This window comes from Neomonachus schauinslandi, chromosome 7 (assembly GCF_002201575.2).
Source record: "Neomonachus schauinslandi chromosome 7, ASM220157v2, whole genome shotgun sequence".
Lineage (NCBI taxonomy): Eukaryota > Metazoa > Chordata > Mammalia > Carnivora > Phocidae > Neomonachus > Neomonachus schauinslandi.
This window is the reverse complement of record NC_058409.1, coordinates 41143169-41169695: the sequence shown is the minus strand read 5'-3', so window position 1 is coordinate 41169695 and position 26527 is coordinate 41143169. Positions and strand designations below refer to the sequence as shown.

The following is a 26527-nucleotide window of genomic DNA, read 5'->3' as shown; positions in this document are numbered from 1 at the left end:
ATGTCATTCCCTTTGCAAACATCTTTCTTGCCATTGATTCAATGAGTTTTCTGCACTGTGATACTTGACTTATTCTATCCAAAGCAATCATAAAGATGATGTGATACACACATGCACGCATGCACACGTGCACACACACACACACACAAACACACACAGAAATTGAATGGTATGCAGCCATAAAAAAAACAATGAGATCTTCCCATTTGTGACAATATGGATGGACCTGGAGGGTATTATGCTAAGTGAAATAAGTCATACTGGGAAAGATAAATACCATACGATTTCACTCATAGGTGGAATCTAAAAAAAAAAAACAAAAAAAGCCAAAATACACGAATACACAAAGAAAAAACAGAGTCAGACCTGTAAGTACAGAGAACAAACTAATGATTTCCAGAACTTCTCTTTTCAAGGATATTCCTTTGGGACATGGTCCTGTTGGAAGTTTTCATGGTTGGCTGAATTCCTAAATCCCTTACAGCTTATTAGGGGCTGATATTTTGGTTTTTCCCCAGCACTGAGATGTAGCCTCTTATTAAGTTATAGCAGTAGTAATTTGTGAACTGAGCTGTTACTTCTGGTATTTCTTCTGGAAGGGGATTCTGCTTAGCTGACAGATTTGTGCCTTCATATTTAGAGTTCAGGTAATTGAAAGTTGCTAAGTAAGTTCAAGAAGTGATTTCAGTATGTAGTTATCTTGAATTTCATTTACATGCCATAGTTTGAGTTTCTTTATTTTTTTTTTAATCTCTGGAATAATTTTATTACTAGTTTAAGAAAAGTGTAGAGTTCTAAATACATTTAACATCTGCCTGAGTCAGAAGGTAATCACAGTAAGCACACTGCGTCCGAAAGCTGATTTCCATATTTACTTTCACATTTTTTTGCACTTGATTTTGCTTTTTTATCTGATGTATAGCTGAAAAGACAATGTTTGAGAGGCTTCAGATTAAGGAAAATCAACAGGAACAATTCTGACCTACATTTAAATCATTAATTCAGAGCTTTATTAAGCATACTAAAATGGCACGTTTAATTCCATGTTCTGAAAAACAATTAAGTATTTCACAAACACAAGGTCAAGTGAGTCCAGTAAACTCGTCATTCACAGACTATCACTAATCCCAGGAGGTCTGTCTCCCTTTCCCCCACATATCACCGTGCAAGGAATCTGTCCAAACCTCTTGCTTTAATCTATTTTGCGTTCTGCTTCCTGACCTTGTCTCCAACACCCTGACTTAGATCGATGATTATTCCTTCAGTGAGCTGCTTTGCTGGCTATGACTCATGCTTGACACCACTTCAATCATTCAACAAATGTTTATTGAGTGCCCACTATGTGTCTTCTGGTGCTACTTTAGTACCAGAGATATGGCAGTGGGCAAACAGCCTTTCTCAAGTCTGCCTTTGGCTTCCTGTCTCAACTACGATCTGGACCTTTCCGCAGAGCCACAAACAGAACAACAGTCAAGATCTACCTACGATGGCACAACTTTTTATTTTTATAAATACAGCACATCTTGCAAAGCTCACCTAGTTTTATAGATTGTTTTTAAATGAAGGTGTGGATTACAATGAGCTCCATAAGGTAAAATGTGAACTTTTTGCAATGTGATTTAAAAAGCCTCCACTAGCTGAGGAAATAATTTCCATATATATTAATAGAAACCAGTTAATTGCTTTGGAGAGTCAGAGACCTAATTTCTTCTTCTTTTCAAAGCCCCTTTAACCTGAGAGTTTCAATGTTCTCTAATAAATATTTCCTAGAATTTCTATTACAAACAGCTGCTGAATGCAAGTCTTTGTCAGCTGATCCTTGAATAGAGTTCCTGGCATGCAAAGAAATGAGCCAAGGCCAGGTAGTGATTCATTTCAAAACATTTATCACCACGCACCTATTTTCCAAAGCCTTAATTCGAGTTACAAAGAATAACAAGATCTCTTTTCCTTGAAGCATTCACAATAGCAAGAAGTAGAAAGCATCAACTACATAGCTTATTATTTCCTTTTTTCCCCCTAAACCTCTCAATTCCTTCTCGTTCATATTATCAGTTTCTAAATTCCCGGACTTTGGAAACTGGTCCCTTGCCAGAGGAAACATTGTATAAAGCTGAGAGGAGTGACAGGGGAGACTAACATTGAGAAGCTCACCTATCACATATAAGAATATATTATAAAGCACCAGGTGTTAAAATTGCGTGATACTAGTTAAAAATACAAGACTAGAATGATAATACAGAATAGAGGTCCTTGGAATGGAGCCAAGCCTATGAGTTTACTAAATTACCATACTGTGTAAAAAAAAATTAATGGACAAAGAAGTAATGAATAACAGACATAAATTAATAATGGATGAAATAATTTATTTGTTACCATATAAACCATAAATTCTGGGTGGACAAAAGAATTTGATTTAAAAAAAAATCTTCAAGCTTAAGAAAACTGTAAATGAGGTCATGGGGACTGAAGCAAAGGAATAAATTATTAATGATAAAATTAATAACTTAAAACTTTGTTCTGCAAAAGGCTCCAAACAAACAATACATCGTTACTCCTGATGAATATGACCAGCTTTAATATGACAAACCAATAGCATTTTATAAAAAGCAATATCCTCTCTTCATTGTATAAATGGTTAAAAGGTGTAAACAGTGATTCATCCTTTGGCAGACCTCATATTCATCCTCCAAGACCTAACTCAAGGTCACCTTCTCTGTGATTCTTCTACTCCAAGTAGAGACAACATGCTCCATCGGCTCCTAGAGACTCCATAAGGCAGTAACATTTTTTATTCCATTTCATTGTAATTTGTCCTTTATATGTTTGTTTCTTTTGATAATTCATCAGCTAATTATCTTTTTACTCCCAAGGCCTTGCAAGATGCATGCTCTACATAATGAGTGCTAGATAAATGTTTCCTAAGTGAAAGGAAAATTCACATAGAACCAATCACTGTGAAATTGTGTAAGAATCATGATTTCTCAGTACTGGGATTTTTTTAAGCACTATGAAGGAAAGATAGGGAACAGAAAATTATAAGAAATAATAGTCTAGGGTGCCTGGGTGGCTTAGCCGTTAAGCATCTGCCTTGGGCTCAGGTCATGATCCTGGGGTCCTGGGATTGAGCCCCGCATCGGGCTCCCTGCTCCCTGCTCAGAAGGGAATGCTGCTTCTCCCTCTCTCTCCCTCTCCCACTCCCCCTGCTTGTGTTCCCTCTCTCTCACTGTCTCTCTCTCTGTCAAATAAATAAATAAAATCTTAAAAAAAAAAAAAAGAAATAATAGTCTGAACAACTGCTTCTAGCGAGGACAGAAAAGAAAAAAAAGTGAATAGGTGGTAAAAAAATTCTACCAATAAATTATATTAGATAGGAGTGAGGCTGTTTTCTGAAGCAAATAAGCCTATGGCTCAAACACAATAGAAGTTTATGCCTTGTACACATCATGTCCAGAATGCATGTGGCTGATTGAGGGGGTGGGGGGGAAGCTTTCTTTCTAGAAGTGATTTCTAGAAATCCAAGCTCCTTCCATTTTCTGGCTGTACCACCTTTACCCTATGGTCTCCAAAATGCTGCATCTAGCCCTTTAAAAGAGGAAAATAGGGATGAAGAAAACAAATTCACTTCTTAACCCCCATGGTCTGGAAGTAGTTTACATTACTTTGGCTGGCATTCTGTTGGTGCGAACTAATCACATGGCCCACCTAGGGGTAAGAGAAGCTAGGAAATGTAGTCCCTAACCATACCTACCCCCCAGTGACTATGCTTTAGAAGAGCATGCATAAATTTGATGAGGAGTTCACCACCTCTACCTCTTAAAGATTCCCTACACCTTCTTTAGAATTCTTTGTAAACGGATATCTACATACACACACACACGTATATATGTACATTTCTTTATCTATGTACATTTAAATTCTGATACACACACACACACACACACACACACACAGGGCTTATAGATCTTTGAGAAATGCAGGGTTGGGGCTACCAGCAATCCAACAGAGGTATGATTCCTCCCCAAAGTAAAATGTTGAGTAGCTGTGCCTAACGCATTCTACTTTAGAGTAACAGTTGCCAGACTTTTGAAGGAATTACTCTTCATACTATGAACCAGGCACTACCAAGCAATGGCAACGCTAAAAAAATGCAGCAGGGTTCATACTACCTCATAGGAATTACCAGTTTAGGGGAGAGAAAAGACACAACAGCAGGTAATTATAACACCAAGGCACAATGACACAATGACAAAATATGCATAGACTATAATGTCTAAAAGGGTTAATTATCTTTCTTATTCTTAGTGTTTTCCCAGCATCCTCTCTGGGTTGATAGATAACTTCACTTGAGATTCCTTCCAGATCATGTGGAATAGCCTAGATGCCTTTTAAAGACTTTCTTAATCTCCGTTCTATTAACAAGTGTGAGGGCTGGGATAGGGATAAAGTTCTCTACCTTTCTAACACATGTTCTGTTATTCTGTCCTGTCATTTACTGATACGGTGTCATATGATGGACACATGTAGTTGCTTTTTTGTTGTTGATCAAAGATGACTCTAAGTGTATTATTTAAATCCTTGAAAGAATGAAAGAGTTTATTTAATAGAAAGGAGGGTTGGGCAGAGATGATGTCAAATCTCATTTGGAGCCATTTAAGCCCTAGGGATTTTTTTTTTTTAAGGTCCTGACAGTAATGTTTGCTATAATTTAAAATAAATATTTAGTGAGTATTTACAAAGTAAGTTACTCGGAGCTGAATATTGTTAGATTTAAAGAGATTTACTTTATGTTGTCCCAAACCAAAGAATTTCCTAATTCTATTGATAGTAAAAGGGATATTTAAACAACAAGATGACACACACATATATATTTATTATATAGTTCATGTTATTCATAATAACAACATAGAAATAGGATGGGGCGGGCGCTGTGGGATACGTACCAATGAACCCACATTATGCTGTTTTCCTTAGGAAAGTTTTCCACCTCAGCCTTCAGACGCTCATATGCTTTTGCCAGAAATAATAAATATTTTGACTAAATAATAGCATGCTTTTGGTTACCAGCTGTGACCTCCAGAAAAAATGGGAGAGGCAGATGGCAGGAAGCAGTGAACGGGAAGTTTAATGGAGACACGTTAGAATGTGAGTGTTTTAAAATTTTTCTACTATACTCAGGTTGTCTATATGTTTCTAAAGAATAAGATAACCGGATAAAATACAGGGTGGCCTAGATTTGTTCAGATAGACAATAAATAATTTCTGACTATAAATATGTCCCAAAAAGAGCACGGGAATACTTATACTAAAAATGTAATCATTATTTATCTGTAATTCAAATTTGGCAGGACAGTTTATACTTTTATTTGCTACCTCATGCAACCCTACTGAAAGTTCCAGTCCAGATCCTTTAAATGTCAGCTTAATACATGTCTATTGTTGTCTAAAAAAATCTCGTTCAAAACAAATTTGATCAGAAACAATGTTAGAAAAAAATGGAGAGGTTCGATGGTAGGTGCTGGATCAAAGAGCTGTACCTCCTCACAGTAGGGTTTAATTACTGAGAGGAGTGAGAGAGCTTGCTATTTCTGTCAGAATAATCATGGGTGTCAAGTCCACTGCTTTAGTGTTCACTTCCACTATCCCCTTGCTAGCTTTTGTATGCGTCGCTGGAGGGACGAATTAACTACCAAGCTCAAGGAGCCAGTCAAGCAGTTTCTAGTCTAGAAACAAGAACCCATGAAATAATTAACAATGATAATTATTAAAATATAAATATCTTTATATAGGGGCACCTGGGTGGCTCAGCCGGCTGAGTGTCTGGTTCTTGGTTTTCAGCTTAGGTCATGATCTCAGATTCCTGGGACTGAATCCTGCTTCACGCTCGGTGCTCAGCGGGGAGTCCGCTTGTCCCTCCCCCTCTCCTTTTGCCCTTGCCCCCACTCATGTGCTCCAGCTCTCTCTCAAATAAATAAATAAATCTTTAAATAAATCTTTAAATAAATAAATAAATACCTTTGTATATGCAGAGTGTTGCAGTTTTGGAATCTGCAAGCACACTGAATTTGCAAACCAACTTTGTGAAACACCTTCCTATTTGAGACTCCAGTGACAACGAAGACTCAGAGGACAGTGAGACTCACACGGGAGATGATGAAGATGATAATTTGGCAGATGAGCGCAGACTCTCACCAGCGAAGCCCAATAGAAGGGTCCGGAAACCTGAGCCCCGGGATGAGAGTGACACTGACTTCTGACCTTCCTGCCAAGGGACCCAGGCAGATTAAGACCCTCAAATTTGTAGGCAGATTAGAAAGTAAAGGTTAAGAAGGAAATGTAATTTGTTGACTAAGCCAGCTGGACTCACTGTTAATGAAGCAGTATCTATTTCTGCTTTAACCTCCTACGTGTTACTCTGCAAAACTTAAAACATCAAAGCAAGCCCTCCTGCCCCGTAAAAGGGATACACATGAGATTTCTGATTTCAGAAAAACTGTGTGAATTCCCTCTGCAGCTGCAGAAGTGGCATGAAGCAAATGCTACTTTCCATTCCAGCTACCAAGCGCATCGTGTATGGATGAGTTAATTACTGTGCAAGATGGTACTGTATCACAATGAGGTGTAGTGGCTGCTAATGAGAAGTCATAAATCAAAGCCCTTAATGTTAAGCTCAGGCTACAAAATGTAGCTCTTTTGAAATATAAGGATGGCTACGTGTATGTGCATAATATGTGCAATCGCTAGCTCTCAGAAAGTTGGCTGCTTCCTGATACCCAGTTAAAATATTCAGCATGTAACCCATCCTCCCTGTCCTTTGTCATGTCTTTGTTTTCTGTAAGTCCACACAGAGCAGAGCTCTTTGCAAAGGTGATGAGAAAGGGTGGGCAATAAGCTGCCTGAAAATGCCACAAAATGATTCTGGCTCCATGTGTTTATTCCCTGACAGACCCGTTACCAGAAGCATAGTGACTTGCCTAGAACGAGAAGCTATTTTTTTTGTTTGTTTCACCAGCCTCAGAGAGTAAGAAAAAGACCATCCTATTTATATTTATCATAAATCCTTTAAAAACTGGAGACCAGTTTGGGAAGATAAAACTCTCCTTCTCAAGTGCAAATGTTCCCATCTACCCTAGCAAATCAGTGATCGACTTACATATTCTGTGAACTGTTTTAATCTGATTAGTCCCTAGAAAGAATCAAAGCAATCAGCTAACAAGATTTGTTTAGATAAGGAGCAAACCCTGTAGAAGGGCGAGTTATGCCGGTGAAGGTTGGGCATGGTCATGGGTATTTATTTTCCCACCCACTCATTCGTTCATCATCAATTGCATATTGAGAGCCTACTAAGTATAAGGTTCTTTGAGAGATCCTTGGGTAACAGAGGGATAAATCTGGTTCATACTCAAACGTCAAGAACTTTATCGCATAGTAGCGTAAATGAACAGGTAAATAATGATAATACGAGCCAGGAGGAAGTAAGTGTTTAGGAGATCTAGAAAAGGCAGGGCCGGGGAAGCCCCAGGGACGTTACTGACCCTGATGCGGAGGGCTGGAGGAAGGAATGATAAGTAACAGTTAATGCATACCTGCCTCCTGGGGGCCTTCAATTAGGACATTCTCTGCATTAGCAAGGAGGAGGATGTATGTGAGGTGAGCTTTGGTGAGCACTACAGATCTGCAGTGGGGATGGGAGCCTATCTTTCTGATGGAACAGTGGAGGTAGCAAGGAACACTGCACATATGAGTAATAGCCCGTGGTCTGGTGTGGCTGGGGTGAAGACAGGTGCATGCAGTTATTACACTCCATCTATTTTTTAACAGTAGACCCGGCAGAATGGGGCCTTTGAATATCAGAGGGTGGCTAGCAGAAACGCCCTGCAGAACTGCCCTGGCTGTGTGGAAGGCATGGACTGGCTAAAGAGGAAATTCTAGGAACAAGGCTGATTCCATAATGGTGGCCCGGTGACCAGGGAACTGCATGTCTTATTTCCCCTGAAAGCCTCCAAAGTTTGTGAGGGCAGGATGTGATTCATTTGGACACTTTTCGAGGAGATTGCCATGCAAAAATCCCCAACTGCAAACAAAAACCAACCAAACAAAAAACACCCCTTGTAAGTTGAATGGAATCTTGTATGCTATATTCAGCATACTGTGTGCTGCATATCCAACTTCCAAAAATATATATATAAAGTTTGGAAAACCACAAACGTGACAGTCCCCCCGTTCTGCCTAGTTAGAAGCCTCTAAAAGTTGAGAGTCTGGCCTCACCTCTTCTTTGTGTGAGCATCCCATCAAAGAGAATAAAGAAATCATGAAAAGGCTCAATATGCACTTGTCACCTCATCCTGAACCATGAGAATCCTGACCCAGACTGAGTTCACCAGAAATGCCACACAGGGCTGCTAAACCATGTGACTCCTACACGTTTGAGATGGTGTTTACCTCAGGCCTGTAGAAGCCCTGTCCATACCAGTCCTTCCGCCATTAATAAAACAGTAGTGAATCCTGGGAACCTTTGCAGCAACAGCACTGATGATAAATCCTTGATAGCAAGTACTTACTACTCCTCACTGCATCTCTTTACCCCTTCCAGGGGAAACTACGGGCTTCCACCCATGGGTTCAGGCTTATGTTTCTCATACTGGGAGGAAGTCTAGAAGGAGCCCCTGCCTCAGAATGCAGCTGTAGGTTGGCTGTAGGTCCTGTGCTTGCTGACAGGACTAGGACTTGTGATCTGAATCCTTCGGGTTTGAATGACTGATGCATACCAAGACTTTATGCTGTGTTTCTACCTGAACCACAGAATTTCTGAGGAAAAAAAAAAAAGCTGGCAAACAATGTAGCATTAAAATCCAGGCCACAATGGCAATATGTGGGATAGAGTCATCATTTTTAATGGATTGGTTGTAGAGGTAGGGGCATAAAAAATCATTCTGCAAAATCTAAAGATATAAAAGGTTAAGAAGCTATATAAGATATATGTATGTGTTTCTCCAGAATGTTATTATTCATACAAGGGTGTCCAATTCCAATAATCTGTGACAACAATTGCCTTGGGTAAAGCTCTCATCTTTCAATGTAGCTTCACATTACAATCCACTGGGGAGATTTTTTAAAAATCCTGATGCTGGGGTAACAATAGCAGAAATTCTGATTGAATTACTGCATAGGACAATAGGCCTTGAAAAGAGGTCCAAGTGATTCTAGTGTGCAATCTGGACTGGGAACTATGGTCTGATACAGACTGAGGGCAAGAGAAAGTTCTTCAGTGTCTACAACATGCCAGGTATATTAGATCTTCTCTTCTACTCCTCACAGCCATCTTTTAAGTTAGGAATCCTTTACCTCATTTAAATATAGTCAAGGGAGTCTAAGGAATGGTAAGCAGTGTGAAAGTTCCCAGGTTATACCGTATTTTGGTTTGTTGGATTTGTCTAACTTTGAGGCAAGGGGCTTCCATTAAGGGTCTGCAAATCTTCACGGCTCTCCTCACCAGCCCGATCCTCAGCCTGGCGCCTTGTGCCCTTCTCAAAATGGAGATTTAACCAATAATTCTACCTCCTTCTTTAGGCCTTTCTCATTTCCTCCCCAGATCCTGTCTCCATTAGTTTTAAATTGAAGGAATTAAAAAAAAAAAAAAGGCAATTTTTCCTCCTGGCTTAAGGAAATTTCTACTAAAATAAGCTGTTTTATCAAGCTCCATAAATTGAGTCCTCTTTGGTCCTTTTCAAAATATATGATAAGGTCATAGGATATAAAATTCTGTGCTCCAGCAACTCAGAAAGGACTTATCTCCAGAATACAAACTCTGAAGGCAAAGATTTGCATAAATTACCATGTTAATATGCATATTCAAAGTTCACAGTTTATCAAAAACAAAGAAAATAATCTCAATTATAGCAGAGCATCCATTTCTTCCTAGTCCTTAAATATTTGCTATGTAATTAGGAAGTGCTAGGTTGGGGAGTGGGCACAGCTAGTTTTTACTATACTTAACTCCTTGAATGTCAGGGTAACAAATCTATCAAAAATGTCATGTTTAGGATCGAGCCCAGTGGAACTCGGCAAAAGCGTGAGGCTGAGGGAAGGGGTTTGATAAGAAAAGCGGTTAGGTGTGAAGTAGGGGGTAAAAATAATTGTTGTTCTACTATTTGCTCATAAAAAGAATGTTTTGACATGGTGACATGGACATTGTGAGGAGGGCTAGGTCCACACGACCCTGTCCTGTTGGCCTTCTCATTACGCTTTGCTTCAGTAGGAATGAAACTGATTTGAATAGCAAAATGTGGAGAGCCAACAAGGGCAGGAGAAAAAAAGGATGCCAAAGGGAAAGTGAGATGCAAGTCAGAGGAGTGGAGGACCCGGGAGGGCCACCTGGTGTCAGGGCAGCTGGTGTGCCCACGTTAGTCAGCCTTGCAGCGCTCCTTGGCGGGCTTGCTCAGGGCAGTTTTCCACAAAGTGGTCTTCCACAGGAGTGATGAAATTTTAAGTATAGCTCTTTCCTGAATTGTCAGTCATTTTAGTGACTTCTCAAACCTAACAGTAGTCATGGGAAACCCTGAATTTGTAGCCAGCTAGTCAGAATAGCCCTGGGGACCCCCAAACTGAAGTGAGGCCAAACTTGTGGAGGACTCTGCCCTTAATCTTGAGTTTGGCTAACTCTGGGTAGACATATCAGGCTGACTACTCAAAAACTTTTAGTTGTTGTGAGTATTTGGTTTAAAAAAAAAAAAAAAAGGTCTAGAAACCACCTAGGCCTTGTGACATTTCTCTCATCTGCCTTCCACTGGTTGTTGCTTTCAATATGCTATGGGAAGGAACAACAGAGAAAGAGTCAAATTCATTTGATATTTATAAATTAAAATTAGGTTATAGGATACAATAGACCTTAAATGGGAACTGTCCTGAGGGATATTATATGAACAAAGAACATGAGATTGACAGCATGGAGACTGTGATATATGGTTGGGTTGCCTGTATGTCCTTTTAGTTACACTGTGATTCTTGTTCTTGCTTTGGAAATTGATGGTACATAAAGGGAAAGGTACAGACAGCAATGAAGAAGGAATCTGTCTAAATTTAATGGAATCAGACATTATACATGGATGACCTATCTTCTGGTGATGAAATGGAATCCTCCCATGACTAATATTGTGCTATTTTTCTAATTTTCTGAATAGTAACCTTTAATGTTTCTTCCTTTCCTTTCCTTTCCTTTCCTTTCCTCTCCTCTCCACTCTTCTCCTCTCCTCTCCTCCCTTCCCCTCCCCTCCCATCCCTTCCCCTCCTCTCTTCTCTTTCTTTCTTTTTTTCTTTCTTTCTTTCTCTTTCTTTCTTTCTTTCGTTCGTTCTTTCTTTCATTTTGTTTTTAAGGAGTGGGTGTGTAGGGGGTTGGTTTACAACTGATAATTAAGAAAATTATATTAATGAAATGAACTGCAAAGATAAATGACCAAACCCAGCCCAATGGTAAATGAACAAACAGGGCTCCAGAATGCTCCCGCTAGTCAGGAGCCCTACATTAGGCAAACAATGTCAACAATTTAGAAATAAGTAGAGATTAGACTGGAGTTGTGCCAGTTTAGACCTAGAAGACCTGGTCTTTCTACTCATTTCACGATGCTGTAGCTGAGTACATATGTATTTGCTGATTGGACAATTAGAGAATGAGGACCAGTAGTAGGTATCAAGAAGTACCCAACATATTCACTATGGTCAGAAAACAGACTTGGAGACCACATTCACCACAGACCTGAAAACACTGGTAAGGCTCAAGAAAGGCATAACTGTTCCTCTTTAAAGCCTAGAAATCTGTTTTCTTAATACCATCACCAACAGGGGCGCCTGGGTGGCTCAGTTGGTTAAGCGACTGCCTTCGGCTCAGGTCATGATCCTGGAGTCCCGGGATCGGGTCCCGCATCGGGCTCCCTGCTCGGCGAGGAGCCTGCTTCTCTCTCTGACCCTCCCCCCTCTCATGTACTCTCTCTCATTCTCGCTCTCTCAAATAAATAAATAAAATCAAAAAAAAAAATACCATCACCAACAATCCTACAGATTTGTTTTTATACAGCAATCATCAACCATATGACCCAGAAATCAAGATGAACATCTACGGCAGAAAATAGGCTCTTACCACAATCTCCTTTCCTGAGGAGTTATGTGACAGGTATAATTATTGTCCTTCAAGACAAATCTATTCCCCAAAGGCAGGCAACTAATTTCAAAGAAAATAAGGTATATTAAAATAGATGGAAACCAAGGAAATCCTGTGAGAAAATACTGGCATTTGCAATAAGTATAGTCATACAAAACTGCACAAGAGGAGCTGCCAAGAAGTGTATTTTCAGAGGGCAAGTGAAGCAGAACAAATAGCAATCATATTTATATAATATCTTTTATCCAAGAGTCCAAGTAATTTTTTATTTAATCTTTATATTCCCTATATAACCTGACTGGGGTAAGTAAGGCTGCAGCAACTAGAATTTAGCTTCTAGCCTTTGGTTTAGTGTTAATATTTATAGAAGAGTAATTACCGTCTCTGAGAACAGTTGAGGTTAGTTAAGTACCCAAACACCAAGTCATATAGGACAGGCTTCAGTCTTCAGACTTTTGCTACTTCCCAAGTCGCAAAAAAAAAAAAAAAAAAGAAAAAGAAAAAGAAAAAAGAAAGAAAGAAAGAAAAAGATTCTCTCTGACCAAAATCTGAGCCCATGTTTGCCTTACAGGTCTGGGCAGATACTGGGTAAAATGAAATGTTTAATTAGGATCTTTAATTCAAGGCTTTACATTTTGTACCATGTCTGTATTCTTCATGCAGCTAATTTTTATCTCAATTTCCAGTCTGAGGAATTCATTGAGACAAACCAGAACAAACTGCTGTAAGTGAAAGAGTGAGTGGAAAAAACAAAGAAACAAGAAAACCCAGAGGCAGGCAGTTGGTTAACTGGAAACAGAAACAGTAAGAAAAACTTTGAACTGAGGCCACGAGAGACGAGCAAATATTTCCTATTGGGTTAGATGACATTTCTAATCCTCTTTAGGTCCCCTGAAATATGCGCTATGCATTTGTTGTACTAACCCAAATATACTCTCTTCTCCAAAAACAAACAAATAACCCCAAACCAAACCATTTTAGAGATAGAATGTACTACAAAAACTAACCAGGTAACTTCAAGTCATTTTGCCCCATATGTATGCTAAAACATTTTAATTTCTCTTTATCAATTCTACCCACATATCCTCTCCATTCTACCGAGAAGCTGGGAGAATTTTATAATATAGACAAAATTTTGATAAAATAGGCATTATCTCCTTGCTACATTTGAATTGAAAGTTTTTATTTATTTTCATCATAATGGTCCGATACTATTCTGGCCCTCGTCATCAATTTTTTGTTGGACATAATTGATATGTGCCATGAACCGTGCCAGATTATAAAGACAGAAAATGAAGATCTAGTCCCATATACTTCTCTCTCTGTTATTCATATATTCATTTACTCAACAAATATGTGTTGAATACCTACTATGTTCCAGGGACTGTTCTGGATACATAAGACATAATACTGCATAAAAAGGACAGAAATTGCTGTTCTGTGAAGCTAGCATTCTTATTGCAGAGACAGATGTGATAAGTAAGTTATAAAATAAAAAGGGTTGCAATATAAAAGAGGGTGGGCAATATAAAAGGTCTTGCTGAGAAGGTAACATTACAGTGAAGACCATTAGGCGAGGGGAGAACCATAAGGATATCTGGGAAAGAGACTTCTAAGCAGTGAGAAAAGCAGGAGCAAATGCCCTGAAGAAGAAGCATGTCTGCTATGTTCTAGAAATAGCAGAGGCTGTTGTGGCTAGACCAGGTGCAAGAGAGGAAGAGAAGAAGGTAAGATAGAGAGGTGGTGAGTCAGCTGCACAGGATCTTGTAGGCTGTTGCAAGGGCTTTGGCTTCAGTCCAGGAAAGGTGGGATGCTGTGAATGTTTGGAACAGAAGAGTGACACGATCTGATTTATAGTTTGAAAAGCAGCCTCTCTGTGCTGGGAAGATTCTGGGGGCAGGGACAGTGGTAGAAGCAGAATGACCAGTTAGGCTATAGCAACAATCCAGACAGGAGAGGATGGTGGCATGATCAAGGTGGTATCAGTGTGTTATGGGTTGAATTGTATCCCTCCAGAAATATTGAAGTTCTCATCCTAAGTACCTGTGAATGTGGCCATATTTAGAATTAGGCATTTACAGATGATCAAGTTAAGATGAGGTCTTTAAGGTGGGTCCAGATCCAATATTACTGTATCTTTATAGAAAGGATAACTTTGGGGGCTCCTGGGTGGCTCAGTCAGTTAAGCATCTGCCTTCGGCTCAGATCATGACCTCAGGGTCCTGGGATTGAGCCCTGCATTGGGCTCCCTGCTCAGTGGGGAGCCTCCTTCTCCTTCTCACTCTGCCTCTCTCCCTGCTTGTGCTCTCTTGCTCTATCTCAAATAAATAAAGATCTTAAAAAAAAAAAAGAAAGGATAACGTTGGTCACAGAGGGAGACACATACAAAGGAGAGATGATATGAAAACACAGGAAGCAGATAGCCATCTACAAGCCATGGTATGCCTGAGGCTAGCAGAAGCTAGAAGAAAGGTCTGGAACAGATTCACTCACATGTTCTCAGAAGCCAGCCCCGCCAATACTCTGATCTGGGACTTAGAGTCCCAGAACTGTGAGACAATAAATTTCTCTTATTCAGCTACCCAGTCTGTGGGTCTGGCTACGGCAGCCCGAGCAAACTAATACACATTGGAAATGGTGGGCAGTGAAGGGATTCTGGATATAAAATTGGTTCTCATTATTCATGGATTCCGTACTTGCAAATTTGCCTACTTGCTAAAATTTATTTGTAATCCCCAAATAAATACTCACGGCGCTTTCACAGACATTTGCAGACATAAGCCAAGGGATGAGAAAGCGGAGTGGCCTGACACACATATTCCCAGCGGAGACTGAAAAAGACCGTGCTTTGCCTGGTTTCAGTCTTCTTCTGTAAACAGTGCTTTTTCGCAATATGCTCAATGCCGTACTTTTCACCTTTTGTGCTTTTTGTTGGTGACTGTGCGCTTAAAATGACCGCCAAGCATAAAGCCCAAGTGCTGTCTGGTGTTCCCAAGTGCAAAAAGACTGTCGTATGGCTGTGCAGAAACACCTGGGTCAGACACACTGCATTTGGGCACGAGTTTTCTGCTGCTGGCCATGACTCCAATGTTCACGAATCAACAAAATACATTAAATAAAGTGTCTTTAAGTGGAAACACACCTAAAACCAAGCACATATTGATCTGCTGGCAAAAATGTAATCAGAGGCTCCCAGGAACCTGCCTCTCTATTTTCCCTATGGAGCAACAATTCAGTATTCACTAACTAACATTTTTGGTGACTTCATGGAGTGTAACAACTTTGAACATGAGCAGACTGTACTTTGATATTAGAGCCAAGATACAATAGTATTTGTTGAAGGAGTGGATGTGGGGTGTCAGAAAATAAGGAGTTAAGATTAGTCCCGATGTTTTTGGCCCAGTAAACCAAAAAGATGGAGATGCAAAAGACAGCTGAGGGGATAGGGTGTTGGTTTATTTCAGGTTTTTTGGAAGGAGCTGTGAATTAGGAGCTATCTATCCTTTAAATATAAGCTTGAGGTTAAGTTGGATTATCCATACAGGAAAAATGGTTTAAGGCTGGGTCAGAGCAGCAATGAGAGAGTGAGCAATGAGAGAGAGAGAGAGAGGGAGGGAGGGAGAAGAAAGACTCCTTGATGCCCAGTGTGGGGTGGGGGTGAACCTTGGCATCAGATGTCTGCATTCTAATCCCACCACTACGCACTCTGAGCTGTGACAGAACCAACTTTATAGTTGATAGGAACCTTGAACAAGGTTAGGAAGCCATGAACAGAGGTTTAGCAATTATTCATCTTAGTTGTTATTACCAGTCTAAAATTCTTTCATATTGAACATGATGTCACCTTCATTTAAGACCATTATATATTTTTGGATAACAAAAAATTGCAGAGGAAAAGAATATCTGAGGGTGAAATTTCATTCTGGTTGTAGCACATCTGCAATGGTTCCCTGAACGTCATAGAAATGAATTATTTACAACTGGTGGGAAGATGGTGTTAGACTTTTATCCTCTGTCTGGTGGTTTTTAAAAAATATCAATCTGCTCACCAGATTTCCTGCTTCAAAAAAACACAAAAAACAAAAAAACCCCACAAAAAAACAAACAAAAAAACCCAAACTTATATTTAGAGTTCCTCATTGTATCATAAAAAGCCAAATGTAAATAAATAAGGTAGGGGAAGCTAAGTCAGCGACATTCTCCTACAGGAAGTACAGCAGCCTGTGGCCAGGCCATACTTAGAACAGAAATGCATTTAACGTCAGGAATGGGAAGATTTTTTTTTTTAACATTTTATTTATTTGAGAGAGAGAGCGAGAGTGAGAGAGCGGGAGCGGTAGGCAGAGGGAGAGGGAGAAGCAGGCTTCCGCTGAGCAGGGAGCCCGATGTGGGGCTCGATCCCAGGACCCTGAGATCATCACCTGAGCTGAAGGCAGATGCTTAACCGACTGAGCCACCCAGTGCCCCAGGAATGGGGAGATTTTAAGTCAAGTTGAAAGGCACTGCAGTAGGTGTAGACAGTTGAGTCTTAGGCGCTGGATGTTTAGGAAGAGCCTGGACAAGGGATCCACATTCCATATACCTGGGGCCATGCTCCAACTGAGACCCAGGAACTCTCTGGCCACCACTCATCTGAGAAACATTTCAAAGGCAATGAAATTTTCAGTGGTGATCTTGTTTCTAGAACTATTTAAATCTATTTGGGACTTGTCTCTCTAATCATTTATTTATTTTGTTTCTTAAACCAAAGCCCATAGGAGGAGTCAAAGCACAGAACACTATTTTTTTTTTTAAGAGGTAACTTCTCTTTTCTCACATAATGGAGCCACAAAATTCCTGCCCTTGACTTTACAACTCCACACAGTTTGCTCCCTAACAAAATGCAGGTTTAAGCAAATGGGAATCTGGCAAATTCTACTTACTGACCATGATTTACACATATTTTCACCACGTGGACAAATCTGAAGAACATTGTAAGCCCCGTTGCAGTTCTCAATATGATTGTTTACAGCCACCTTACTTTCCCACATCTTTTTACAAAACACTCCAATCAATTCTGATGGCTTCACGAGATGCACATTCTCCGTGCGAGTTTCACTCACTCATTCAATAAATATTTCTTAAGCAGCCACTCAGTGCCATTCCTAGAGTAGACACTGGGATACAAAGGTGAAGAAGACAAGCATAGTCTTTTTTTAAAGGAACTTGGAATTCAGCAGGAAAACAGAGTACTAGATAAACACTTACAATATGTTATAAGATACATGTGTGATAGTGTTTTGAGAGTATACTACAGAAGCAACTAAAAGAATATGGTATTTGAAAAAACATCAGAGAAAATGATGGACAATCTGAGATCTGAAGGACGAGAAGAAATGGGCTTGATCTTGGGGTTGGAGGGATGTGGTTTGTTATAGAAAGCAAAGGCCCTGAGAAAGAGAAACCCAGAGGTATGAGAAGTTCAGGAGACTGAAAGAAGTTTAAAAACTAGACTTAACAACAATTATAATACAAGATCAGCATTTGTATTCCAAAGTACTGGATGCAATATTAGTGTCTGAGGCCTTCTTCAGAGTGCATAACCTCACACTCTCTTCTACCTAAGGTATAACACAGAAAAATGATATTTAGGGAAGATAGTCTAGGTAGCATGGAATCCAAGCATTCCCTTGAATGGTTACCATTCAGTTCTTGGATCACTAAAGACCACAAGAAGTCTGTGTGTTCAGACTACAGTATTTGCCTAGATTCTCATGGGGGCCTTCATTGAACATGCTCTAATGTTTGCCTCCTGGGTTTTGAGGCCATTGTAAGAAAGGAGTCTCCTGAGGTCTTTTTAGTACTAGCTGTAAAAGCCTTTGTTGACATAAACCCAATGTGCCCCCAATAAAAGACATTTCCATCAGCATTTACTTCAAAGAAAACTTTCTTTGCCCTGGAGGATTGGTGTGGTATTTCTCCCCTTCCTATAATGAGAGCTATAGAATACACCGTGTTTACTTTTTTCCCCCCAAGCCTTGATTTTCACCTTGATTTCCAAGAACCTTAGAACTAAATTTCATTCCATTTTATCTTTTGGATTTCCATAAGCTTTTAAATTCTCTCTGACACCTTTCATGTGCTCCCTCAGATCTTCTTGCTTCACCCATCTGAGGCGGCTCTTGGCCACTTGCTACACGGCTCCCGTTACACACTTCTGCAAGCGCTCTGCTCAACTACCACCTCCCTTCTCCAACATGAGAAAGGCGTCACCCAAAGCAGCTCGCCTCAGGCCAATGCCACAGTCTCTTGCCTCCCACGCGGAAGCTTCCCTGCTGCTACGACTATGAGTCATCCATGTCTGTGGAACTTGGACTCTTTGCTCTTGCTGTCCTGAGACCATACACTTCACAATCAAGAATTAGCATGTAAGATTTTTCCACCCCATTTCCAGGGCATGAGGGCTAAAACAATTATTTGCTCCTGATTCTTGGGAGTTACTCTCTAATCCTATTTTATTAACCATACTGTATGTATCTTTGGTGTTTTTTCTCACATTCTTTTTGAATATTTGTAGACCCTAGATAAATGTATAAGTAAGCTCACAGTGAGTTTCATTTTATATTAATTTTATAGAATTGTGGAATTTGGCCAAATTAAAGAGGATGTTTTTATTTAATTGCCCAGATAAAATTCCACTGGAAAATTGAAAGCACAGTTTAATGTGTTTTCAAAAAAAGGATAGCCACCATTTCCTCAACACAATCTGCTACCTTGTTGCTATTCTCTCTAAATCTCTACGCCTGGCTTAACACATTAGAATTTGTGTATTATGAAATTCTAAGAAATTTAACACTTAATCTGAATGTCCCTATAATTGGTTTAAGAATTTTACTGAGATCACAGCCAAAAACCATTTTCTTTCCTTTTGGAGCAGTTGAAGTGCATTTTGTTAGAGTATTTGAAACTTTAGATGCAAATCAGTCTCAATTAATTTCTTATTTTTTGCTATATGTGTTTTTCTAGTTTTTTTTTCTTTTTGGTCCCCTTAATATCGACACTTGGAGACTAGTAATTTAGAGAATATGTTCCTTTGTGCTTGTATTTTTGAGAAGGCTTTATTTCTTAGTATAGAAAGTCACCACTGAATGCCACCAAGCTCCCTTCTTTCCCGAGTACTACTTACTAATGCCATATATGTAAAGCAAGTATGAAATGCTGAACTGGACTTTTTTTTTTCCTAAACAGTTTTCTTTTCTTACTATGCCATTCTGTTTTTATTCCTTAAACATTTTCCAAGGTTTTTGACGGGTCAGTTTTTTCAGGTAAGAATAATTTTTAAAATACCTGTTTTGTAATGTTACCTATGTTAAGTAGGGAACACAAACAAGTTAGACATATTATTGCTCTGCAAATAATTTGCAATCTATTAAGAACTTAAGACAAGTATATCTTCAGAACAACACAAAGTTGAATATGATTAGTGCCATAGCAGTGATGGACATAACAATGTTAAATCTTCTGTTGGGAGGAAGAATAGAACCATTAAATCCTGGCTATGTCAGTCTGAAGTAATTTCATATTTTCTGTTGGGATATCAACAAAGGATGTGAACCTCTATAGTTCTTTGGATCATCCATCCAAAATATGCATTGTATTATTGTACAGTAAGATTTTATGATTCCACTTATATGAGGTACTTAGAATAGTCAAATTCATAGAGATACAAAGTAGAATGGTGGTTGCCAGAGGCTGAGGAGAAGAAAGAAGGGGAAGTTACTATTTACAAGGTATAGCATTTCAGTTTTGCAAGATGAAGGGTTTTGGAGAAGGATGGTAGTGATGGTTGTGACAGCACTAACAATGCATTTAATACCACTAACTGTACACTTAAAAAATGGTTAAGTTGTAAATTTTGCTACATATATTTTACAATAAAAATTCAGAAAAAAATTATAGGATTGTACTGTATTCAGTACTAGAGAAACAAGATTAATGAACTCACAGTCTAATACAGAAGAAAAAACGTAATCAAATAAAAACAGAGTATACTAGGTTCTGTAGGTGGTCTGTAGAAAGTGCTGGGGTAGTGTGAATGCAGGCATAAGGGTATGAGGAGCACTGTCCACTGGGATTGGAAATTGGGGTGCATGGGAAAGAGGGTAGCAGGATCTTCAAAAGCTTCATACAAGAGTTGATATTTGAGCTGCCTTAAAAGGTGAAAAAGAGTTGGAAAGATAACAGAGAAGGTATTCTAAGCAGAGGCACAGAGGTATTAGAGGGATCAAACATCTGTAAATTGAGCAAAGTTGTCTGGCTGAAATATGGGACCGGTGGAGAAGAGTGGTAGGAGATGATGTTACTGACACATGTGGGTGGGGGCTACACTGTTTACCATGTTTGGACTTCGTTCAAAACCAAAGGCCTTAATCAGAAACGGGGTTCAGGATCACTTGCGAAGGTTTCAAAAGTACATACGGCCAGATTTATCACTGAAGATTTATTTTTAAGACATGTTAAGGTTCGGGGCTCCTGGGTGGTTCAGTCAGTTGAGCATCTGATGCTTGGTTTTGACTCAGGTCATGATTTCAGGGTCGTGGGATGGAGCCCTGTGTCGGGTTCTGCATTCAGCAGGGAGTCTACTTGAGATTCTCTTCCCCTCTCTCTTCCCCTCCCGTCTGCTCACACGCTCTCTGTCTCTCTCTCTCTTTCTGTCTCTCCAAAATAAATAAATAAATCTTAAAAAAAAAAAAAAAAAGACATGTTAAGGTTCATTAGCTCTGATGGCCATATGATATAGGATGTGGAGTGGGTGGAACCTAAAGGTAAAAAGACAAGACAGAAGGTTTGTAAAGCAGATGAAAGCCAATGACAGTCCAGGTGAAGACAGTGGCAACGAAGAATAAGAATAGATCTGAGAGGCATTTAGAAAGTCAAAATTATTGGACTTGGTGGTCAATGAGATGTGATGTGTAAAAGACAGAAATCAAAAACACTGCTTAGATTTCTATATCAGATAACTGGATGAGGGTGGATCCATTAATTGGGATAGTAAATGCTGGCATAAACACAATGTCTGGCAGATTGTCGAAAGAGGGGGTGCTCAATACATGTTTGTGGAGTGAATAAAATCCCCCTAATAATAATGGTCATACAATTGGGGACAGAAAAAAAGAAGTAAGTAAGGATCGATTTTGTTGGTTTTTGACAGATCTAGATGTGCCGGGGAATGGAGGGGGCAGGCTGTGAAGAAGATATGCAAAGCAGGGGGTGATATCAAAACAAAACCCCACAAAGTTTAGGAAGGTAAGCCTGGGTTCTAGAAACCGTGAATAGATCAGTTTGCCTCTATGATAGTGAGAAGAGACTGTAAAGGTATAGTGGCTCCACAATGTGATATGTCTCAAAGTCAGGCTGAAGAAGTTTTAACTAATTCAGTGGGTGATGGTAAGTCATGGCTTTTGGGCGGGGCCTTGCAGTGGTCTTTAGGATTATGTTCATCTGGAATACTCTTATAGCAGCAGTGGAATAGGATGGCGTGGGACAGGAAGAAATCTATAAGGGAGAAAGATCAGTTAGAAGGCTACTGTGAGGGTAGAAGCAAACCATAATAAGAAGAAGAGCAATGATGGTCACAGTAGGAATGGACAGGCAGGAGCAGAATCAAAAGATATTCAGAAAAAATTAATACGCAAGATCAAGTTCCAGATTGGGATGGTTGGAGGTTACAATTGGATTCAGGGTAGACCCTGGGTGACAGAGTGTGGTCATGTCAATAAGAAGAAAAATGATGTCAGGAAGGTGAGCAATTTTAGGCAGAGATAATTGATTCTGAGGCACCAGCAGGATAGCCAGGTGAAGAAATATTTTGGCCACCTGGAAATGCAACGCTGCAGTTTAGAACACAGACTGGAGCCAGAAATGTAAACTTGGGAGCTAATCCGGTGTAAATGATAAATGATGTGTGTGAGAGGATAGGATAGCCAAGGAAAGCAAAAATCAGCCCAATAGAACAAACCATGGGGGTATGCTTACTCTTGGCTGGGTGAGGGAAATCTTGGAAGTAGAAAGAGAAGCAGTCCTAGGGAGAGACAAGAATAATCTGGAAAACACACCTCTCAAAAAAAAAGGGGAGTGGGAAACAGAGCTTCAAAAAAGAAGAGTGGTAAACAGTCAAATAGGGAATTTGAGGCAGAGGAAGACTGGTAAGGGCAGGTGGTCTGTTCACAGGCGAGGAAGCGTGGTGGGGATGAAGCTGGGCTGGCTGGGGTGAGCGAGGGAAGGTGTGGGGTAGGGCTTGCGGAAGCTGAACTTCTCCACATCATTTCTCATGCTAGAACCAGAAGTCTAGAGAGCTGGGTTATTGGTCTTATTGCCATTTGGTTTTAATGAACTCAATTCTTGGTATTCTCAGTAGTCATATAACATTCATCGAAACAACAGGGTAAGAACTATGGGGGCAAACAGCATTTGGGACCCTGAAGTTTGGAAGGTGATTCATGAACACCTCCTGTCTGGGAGCACTGGGTCTCAACGTTTCCTCAGAGGAAAGAATCAAAGTTAAAATGACCACTTTGCATAGCAGTTTGTATGCCAGAGCTATGTGTGAAAATTAACTAGATATCACCGCATTATTAATTGAACAAGCCTTTCTGTCACTAGTTTGAAACGGTACTTTCATCATAAACTAAATCTAGATGGATTTGTGTCTATGTTTGGACTCTTTGTTTCTTTCCATTTTGTACCAAACCTGTCGGTATTTAATTGGGGTTGCCTTGAATCTATGAATTAATATGAGAAGAACTGGCATTTTTACAATATTCAGTCTACTAAAAAGAAGAGTACTTAAGCCTTCTTTTATGTGGCTCAGTGGAGGATAATTACTTTTTCATATAGTCCCAAGCTCACCCTTTTCAGTTTATAGCTATGTATTTCCTTTTTGAGAGGCTACTGTAAATGCATTATTTCTTGCATTGTAAGTGTGTGTGCATCTGTGTGTGTAAGCAGAAGAGATGTAGGTGTTTTCTCAGATGAACAATTAAAATTTAAAAGAAATAATCTAAAGCAAGTTGAAGTTTTTAATAGCATCTGACCTTCATTGAGCTGATACACGTGTAAAAAAATTACTTTGGATAATACTATGATGCAGAACAGAAGAAAAAAATGAATGCCGTTTATTTCACTTTGGGGGCTCCTATTCTCGTGTAGAAGCCCAGCTGTGACCGTTGGCAGTTAAAATGTGATGGCTGTTCAGCCTGCTACCAGCAGCGGGGGCGCCATTTTCCTCCTCCCGCCACACGAAGCTCTAGCTAGACTCTAGCTCTTGCCACAGGAAAGCAACTCAGCTCAGCCCTGCTGCTTGAATCCCTGACCATGACCATCAGCTCTTCCACTTGTCCTCCCGAGGTGCTGGGGGTACTGGTTGACAGAAGCCACACAAGGCCTCCGCTGCCAGTCATACTCCCCACGGACAGAGGGGTTTTCGCATGGCTGATGTAGCCATGAGTCAGAACATGCTTGGGTCTTAGCTCTGCCTTTGTCTCAGTCCTTTGAAACTTTTCAACTTGAAGAAAAACTGAAAACTATTTAACAAATCTAGACAAGGGGCTAGCAAGCTTTTACTGTCAACGGCCAGATAGGAAATGTTTCAGGCTTTGTGGGCCCTGTGGTTTCTGTTAAAACAACTTACCTCTGCTGTTGCGTGTGAACCAGTCTCAGACGGTAAGGAAATGAGCCTGGCTACGTTCTAATAAAACTATTCACAAAACAAATGGTGGGCCAGATTAGGCCCACAGTTTACAAATCCCTGTTTTAGACCAGTACATTTCCAAACCATTCATTATTTATATTTTAAAAAAAATCAAAAGTCTCCATGGAACTAAGCATAACAGGTTGCAAAGCACGGGAAGTTACAGAATGTAGAAAAATCACCAGAAGGATTTCCTATCAATCTCTAAACAACGACTCTGAGCATAGCCAGTATTTGTCTGCTTTATGAAGCACAAGGGGGATCACAGTACACAACAAACACACATAGTGACATTGGTCACTGCTTTGAGAAGGAAGAGGAAGTCGAATGAAAACTCCATTATTACTAGTGATGGGAGTATTCGCTCTTACTTACCAATCCTGTACTGCATTGAAGGATTCTTCATTTGTGATGTCATACATTAAAATAAAGCCCATGGCCCCACGGTAATAGGCTGTGGTGATAGTCCGGTATCTTTCCTGGCCTGCTGTGTCCTAAAAAATAACAATTTTTAATATATGATTATATTATATAATTTTAATTATACATATTTTTATTATAAAATAATAATCTCTCAAAAAATAAGGCAACACATATTTTGGGAAGTGATTATTTCAGAAACAGTCATAATAGAGAGTCTACATTGTACTTGCAATGTATCACTATATATCTTTTTAGTCTTGTTTTCCCTCATGATTTTCATATGACAGCTCTGCAGTATTATGAAAAATTCTTTTTTTGGTAAAGATCTAGCTCAAAATACCTTCTACATATGTTCATTCCTGTTAAGCAGCAGATAACTATAGATAATAAAATAAAAAGATTATACATATGAAAATCTGTAGCTTTTTGTATAGTTTAAAACTAGAAGAGTTCATTAGCTCCAGCATTAAGTATTTATAATCTAAGTACAAGCCACTATGGGGGAAAAGAAGAGTTTTATGAACAGTTCCCTGCTTTTAAAAGCAGGCAGTTCAATCTCACTTTCTTCAACTGTAAAATGAGAATAAAAATACCTGCTTTGTGTGGATATTTGAGTCAACAGACCTGGAGTTCCTGCTCTGCTATTACATAGCTGAGGAACGGGGACAATCCACTAAACCTCTGTAACTAAACCTCTCGAAGATTTAGCATGTTTGTTAGGACTATGTGAAACAATGTATCTGAGGTGCTTCACACAGAGCCTGGCATACAAATGGTGGTCAATAAATGCTGAGTGCTGGCTGCTGTTCCTAAAGGTTGGGGAGGCAAAGCTAGCGTATGGCGGGAGATAGCAGCTTACAAATACAGAGGCTCAGCACCTACCAAAGAGATGGCATGCAATAGTAAAATCTGGGGATATGGCAGACACATTGCTAAAGTCACCTGCATATGTTACGTAGCTCAAGAAATTATTCCTCAATTCAACTGACTCTTGTCCCTTTGTCTTCACAGGATCTGGGCTATGGTTTATAACACCATGCTCCTTGGTTTTCTCTTTCACCACTTTCCCTGGAGATCGGGCTCTGATTTCTCTTTCTCAGTACTCTAGGTGCTGAGCACTTTGGACAGAAACATTATCTTCTTTCAGACTTTAGTCTGGATCCTCTTTCTACTCTTCTCCCAGACATGCCTCCTTTGCACATGGAGTACATCCCAGCTCCCCTTAAGATGTAATAGCCCTTGGAGGGGAAGCTAATGAGTTGGATGACACAAGAAAAGTTCCTTATCACCCAAATGAAACTAATATCTCCTGGGTCTCACTCTTGGGATGGGCTCATGTTGGATATGCTATTCCTCACCCACAGGTGTTCTCCAGCTTGGATGCTTATACCCCACCATAGACTAACCCATGAGAAACTTGAGGTTGCTTACAATTTTCTCCTAATCTGTGTGGTATATTTTATTCAGCCCCCTGCAATTTCAGAGTAGAGTGATCAAAGAAGGCTGAGGAAATCAGCAAATGATTCTAGGAGAACAGGGGGGCGTGAAGACAAAGTTGAGAATTAGCTGACTTTTCATGAAACCAACAATAGGACCAGGGATGAGATTGGCCTGACTAGAAGAAGATATTTATGTGGTGATATTAGGGATATAAGGTTCCAAAGATAGGATGGAAACAAATTATGGTACCCAAAATAGCAAAAATAGAGCAAAATCTGTGGGAAAGGTCTTTCAGAACGTATCACCATTGGCAGAAAACAAAAAGGAAAGTACAGATTTTACCACATGAAAATTTGACAATTCCTTGAATATTAAAAAAGGTATAAATAAAATTAAAATGGTACATAATCAAATAAAGTGGGAAATATATTTGCATTGTACCAGAGAGACCAAAGGTTACTATCTTTAATATGTCAAGTGATGCTAGAAATCATTAAGAAAAATGTTAATTAATCTAATTTTAAAATTATTTATATAGAAGCACATAAATAGCTAATTAATCTGTAGAAAGAGTTGAATCCCAAGCATAATAATGCTGCAGAGTTACATGCCTACCTAATAGAAGTTTCTCGGACATTATTTGAATGTCTTATTGTACTTTACTTAGTATTTTGTTTATATGAAAATGTAGATGTTTGAAATAAACATGAATATCATAAACTGCATATAACTGGGAAAAATAATCAAGTTTATTAAGCAGAAAGAAGCCAATCTTGAGCTTA

The 26527-nt window shown here is 39.5% G+C and overlaps 1 protein-coding gene across 1 annotated transcript in view; it reads right to left on the bottom strand.

Moving 5' to 3' along the window:
* The window catches only part of RAB3C (RAB3C, member RAS oncogene family), a 270275-nt gene that overhangs the window by 132166 nt on the left and 111582 nt on the right, over positions 1–26527 (bottom strand). The window contains exon 2 of the mRNA XM_021701998.1: positions 24258–24376. Within this exon, the coding sequence (XP_021557673.1) occupies positions 24258–24376 (119 nt within the window). The remainder of the gene's footprint in view (positions 1–24257; positions 24377–26527) is intronic.